Source organism: Lissotriton vulgaris, unplaced genomic scaffold (assembly GCF_964263255.1).
Source record: "Lissotriton vulgaris unplaced genomic scaffold, aLisVul1.2 SCAFFOLD_462, whole genome shotgun sequence".
Classification (NCBI taxonomy): Eukaryota; Metazoa; Chordata; class Amphibia; order Caudata; family Salamandridae; genus Lissotriton; species Lissotriton vulgaris.
Window position 1 is genome coordinate 1,035,709 of NW_028255543.1, and position 5,173 is coordinate 1,040,881.

Below are 5,173 nucleotides of genomic sequence, written 5' to 3' on the forward strand. Positions count from 1 at the left end.
CTAGCTATCAGACAAAGTGATTCCATAGTGTTAGGACACTCCCTGACAGTACAAGTTCCACACTCTGTGGAAGTTCTTTTAAACCGAACACAGACCCAGCACTTGACAATTGCACGTTTAACAGGTTATGAACTGACACTGTTCCAGCCACACATAGAAATCAGACGCTGCAACGTTTTAAATCCAGCTACACTATTACCGTCAGTTAATTCAAATCCTGCCACACATGATTGTGTGGAAGTTGTTAACACTATGACAAAGCCAAGACAAGACCTGACAGATATTGCATTACCCGATCCCGACCTGACACTTTATGTGGATGGTTCATGTATGAGAACAAGTACAGGAGAACTAGTAGCCGCGTATGCAGTGACTACTGAAACTGAAGTTATAGAGACACACCGTATTGACACCCTGTCTGCTCAAGCAGCAGAGCTAGTCGCTCTGACCCAAGCCTGCATACGTGCCAAGAACCTGAAAGTAAACATATATACAGATTCACGTTATGCATTCGGAGTCGTACACGACTTCGGAGTACTCTGGCAGGAGAGAGGTTTCATGACTTCTCATGGAACCAAGATTCAGCATGGTCTCCTCATTCAAGCTCTGTTAGATGCAATACATTTACCGACAGCTATCGCTATCATGAAGTGCAAAGCACATACGAAAGTTACTGACATTATTTCTCAAGGTAATGATCTAGCAGATCGAACAGCCAAGCTTACAGCTCAGACTCCAGACATTCCAGTTAACACAACACAGACACCCATTCCAGAACAGACTACTTGTATGACAGTTAAGGACCCTACACAAGATGTTATAGACATACAGTTACATGCTACTCCCGATGAAATCAAGAAATGGTCCGAACAAGGAGGGGTCCAGACAGATCAAGGATGGTTGACGAAGGGAAAAGCCACATGGTTTCTCCCCGACTCAATGGTTCAAGTCATTATTAATACCGCACATAGTCCTGCACATTTAGGAGAAAAAGCCATGTTAGACAGAATCCAGAACATTTGGTTTAACAAACATTTACGAGCTGCAGCCAAGCAGAAAGTCCGTACCTGTATGAAATGTTGTCAGTTCAATCCAGGTAAAAGTGTCCCGGTGGAACAAGGTGGATTTCAACCTCCTGACCACCCTTTTGAAGTCCTCCAGATGGATTATATTCAGATGGAGCGATGTCGAGGTTTCAAGTATGTCCTCGTAGTTGTATGCGTTTTGTCCAGGTGGACAGAAGCATATCCAGTTCCAGATTACACAGCTGCGACCACTGCCAAGCAGTTGGTTCGTGAGTTCTTTCCCCGCTATGGACTCCCTAGGGTCGTGTATTCAGATAACGGCCAGCCATTCTCATCTGAGTTAATGAAGCATGTTTCCCTTCTGTTAGGGTACCAGTGGAAGTTCCATTGTGTGCGCCATCCTGAAGCAGCCGGTCTCGTAGAGAGACATAATCAGACTCTGAAAATCCGCATTGCCAAAGTTTGTAAAGAGAAAGGTGTAGATTGGCTAGTTGCCCTGCCAGTTGCTTTATTCTACATGAGGATGGTTGCACATTCCAGATCAGGTCTGTCCCCGTATGAGGTCGTATTCGGCCGCCCCCCAAATATGTGGGGTACACCTAGACCCGCAGTATTACAGACGTTTCCAGTAATATGCTGACAGATTACCTAGCTTCCTTGATGTCTGCCCTACACTCTTGTCGTTCACAGGTTGCCGCCGCATTTCCAGACAACACCGAGGTGAAACCGCATGAAATCGTTCCAGGAAACCTCGTATTGGTCCGGAATTTTGATCGTTCAAGTCCACTGGAGCCCCGTTGGAAGGAGCCTCGTATGGTCTTGCTCACAACCAGGACTGCGGCCAAACTGGAGGGAAGAAAAGGATGGGTCCATCTGTCCCACATCAAGAAGTTTCATGGACTCCGACAAAAGACATTTGCTAAGGACTGTCCAATTTCTAAAGACTGCCTAAAAACAGACTCTGAACTCAAAGTTCCCCAGTCAGAGGAAACTCCGCAACAGGAGTATAAAAAGAAACTCCGGTCTAGTAAAATAAGTCAGCCAGTTTAATTGTCTAAGTCCCTCTCGGGTGAAACGGTTAGACAGGTTTCTGACATGTATGAGATAGACCCCCATAGTGAAGGAGTTAGTCAACACTCTAAGAGAATCCGTTATCGGAAAAATGTATGCAGTAGATGCATCGTTACTTTGTTATTTCTTATGTTTTTGAGTCTTATGGTTTCCTGCACAAGTTATGCTTTTCATTTATGTTTTCCAATGTCACATGTACATATGTTTTCTAATACTACAGTAGAGCACACATTTAGTGATCTGCCTCCTCATGAGCTATCCTATCGTCTTGCTATGCGAAATAATACCTTTATCAGAATGTTACATTATTCACACCAGACCAGCAATGCCACTAATTGTTGGGTGTGTGGTCGACTCCCCCCTTTCCAGACACCGAAGGGAGTTCTGCCACTCTTTCCTTATCCGTTTTCACATAATGGTTCGTGTGGAGCATGGTCCACGTTAACGTCATCCTCAACTGATATGTCCCTTCTGAATAGAACATGTTTCCCAGATAACCAAGGTCTTCCCCATAGAACAGGGTTGGATCTAGAAAATGAAGTATATGATTTAGGTAATTATTCCTCGAATTTCATGGTCCTGAATGTTCAATCCGATACCACTCCAGATTTGCCTGCTATTTCAGTATTACCAGTCAAAGGCGAATTATGTGTCAGAAAGAATGGTTCCGCACATGTAGGACATAGTGATTGTATTATTATTGTCAAGTATAGTGACAGTGGGAAATCTATTTTCAAGGCCTCACGTCATTCTTATTTTGTTTGTGGTCAGACCGCATATGTTCGTCTGCCCCTCGATTGGGATGGAACATGTTACATTGCCTTCCTACTGCCACCAGTTTTTCTAGCCCCATCTGATTATCATAGAAACACACATCTAGTACACCTTAGACATAGAAGGGAGATTGAGTCCCCGATTGTCGATCAAACTGAAACTACTCTAGAACAGTATCAAGACTTCAATAAAGGTTTCTTCTTCTTTATAGGCCCTGTCCAGAATAGTAAGCTAATACGTAGGTTAACCAGAACCCTTGAAGCAGTAGTGAATGAGACTACTTCTGCTCTAGGTAACTTAACCGAAGAGCAATCTGCTATGAGATTTGTCGTGCTCCAAAATCGTCTCGTTCTTGACGTCATACTGGCCGATAGAGGAGGAGCATGTAGAGTCATCGGATCTAGTTGCTGCATTTTCATTCCTAATAACGCGCAGTCTGTTTATTCAGCTATAACCAGACTTCATAAAATTGCCCATCAGTTACACCAGAATCCAGGCACCTGGACATGGTCCGGTTGGCTCTGGAGTATAATTTCTGTCTGGGGATGGAAAGTATTGTCATTCCTAGGTATAGCAGTAATGATCATATTCAGTTGCTGCCTCTGTTTACAATGTGGCCCTGCGATTTGCGGCATTTGTGCTACATCCTGTATTCCTAGTCCTAAGTCCCGTTCCAAGACAATTCGAGACGAGCAAATGATGCTATATGAAATGATAGATGGTATCATGAATATTGATGTTTCCTGATGGAAACGTAGGGCACAAGGAGGGAATGTGGAAAAGTAAATTTTGCCATGTTCTGTGTCCCTACGTGTTCCACATCCTAAGTTATATGTGCATGATTAATATGCATATGTACTCCTTATGATCGATTAAAGACGCAATCCTAGTTGTGTCCAACTCTAGTATGCCAGTTTCTAGTTCCCGTGAAAGCAACGAATATTAGGCCTATGTAAACCTACGTTGCCACATTTTACAGTGTGCACGATAATTCAGTAAAAGGCCCCGTTTCTAGGCCTCAAAAGGGCCCGGACATCAGATTCAGCTCCTGTCTCCTGAACCCTCTCCGAGGAGCGATACAGCCCCCACCTGCATCCCTGACCCTTCACTTACATCCTGCCTCACAGTGCCCGGCCCGGCCTGGCTCTGCCTCCCAGTCTGCCAAGAGTATGTTATGCTTCTAGTTATCAGTCCAGCCCTCCTTCTCTGCATTCCTAAGCTACTGAATCGCATCAATAATTTCCGTCATGGTCTAGCCTTTCTGTCTCCATGTAAGAGAAATACTGTATTAATGTTCATAGAATATTCCTCGCACACACAATACATTTAGAATAATGTATGCACCAGTCTTAGTGTCAAGTAGCCTTCGCCCTGATAACTTTTGGATTCTATCAACATGTTCTCCAAACACCAGATACTAGATATGCTTTAGGTACATGTCGCCCTGACTCCGCAGACTTTAGTCTCCTCTTCTAGTGCAGAAGTCATAGCCCCCAGTTCTCCCTGGTAACACGTCATTGCCCGTTTGCGCGCACCACTAGGTCAGAGGTCCCAGCTCCTTAGGTAGCCCCCTCCATGTTTCCGCCCCATTCATGACACTTCTGTGACGTTCATACCACATGTCTATGTACACGCCTCTTGTTACACCCACTTTATGCCTTATCTTTCGCGACTGCTACAAGACACGCCCACTGTTACGCCTCCTGTATTGAATGAAATGTAATTGTTTTAGTATATATACTAATGCACTGTTAATTTGATGTTAGCACTATTCTCCTGCCCCCGGCAGCTGCCATCCTATTCCCATGCAGGCTGTCCTGTTCCTGTCCTTTATGCCTGATTAAAGCCTGTTAACTCTAGCTACCTCGAATCTTGACTCTTATTTATTGAGCTATCTGTTTATATTGTATCCAGTCAAAAATAGAACCGGTATTTAATTATTTATTTACCACACCTAACATAAGTAGAAGACAGTTGCGAAGTCAACTACCTGATTATCAAGAGAGAGATTCACTGAATAGTTTAGCTCGGAAATGGGTCATGGACACTGCAAAGTATGATTTACAGTCTGTCATGGAAGTCTTTCATCAATGGGAAGCAGCGACACAGAGATATGTGTTCGAACAGATGTGTGTTTTTCTTTGCGAGGATTTAGAAGACAATGATCAGGATTGCCTCCCACAAGAGATGTGTCGTATAAGGTTTAAGTTTGGACAGGGTATGATTGTAGGTCCCGATGTGGAAAAAGCAGTTGAAATGCTATTATCATATCGAAGTAAGGGAAGCAGTTCTGGGTCACCATC

At 43.9% G+C, this 5,173-nt stretch overlaps 1 protein-coding gene across 1 annotated transcript; it reads left to right on the top strand.

Moving 5' to 3' along the window:
• The first annotated feature begins 252 nt into the window (after positions 1-252).
• LOC147659095 (uncharacterized) lies at positions 253-3,617 on the top strand. The gene is made up of 2 exons (XM_086951977.1): positions 253-1,199; positions 3,530-3,617. The coding sequence occupies exons 1-2, from the start codon at positions 253-255 to the stop codon at positions 3,615-3,617; spliced, it is 1,035 nt and encodes a 344-aa protein (XP_086808103.1).
• The last annotated feature ends 1,556 nt before the right edge of the window (positions 3,618-5,173 follow it).

Bases quoted from the DNA above. Each gene is read 5' to 3' on its own strand.
- LOC147659095 (XM_086951977.1), top strand. From the start codon at position 253: ATGACAAAGCCAAGACAAGACCTGACAGATATTGCATTACCCGATCCC. The intron at 1,200-3,529 runs GTATGTCCTCGT...CTGTATTCCTAG, and splicing joins GAGCGATGTCGAGGTTTCAA to TCCTAAGTCCCGTTCCAAGA.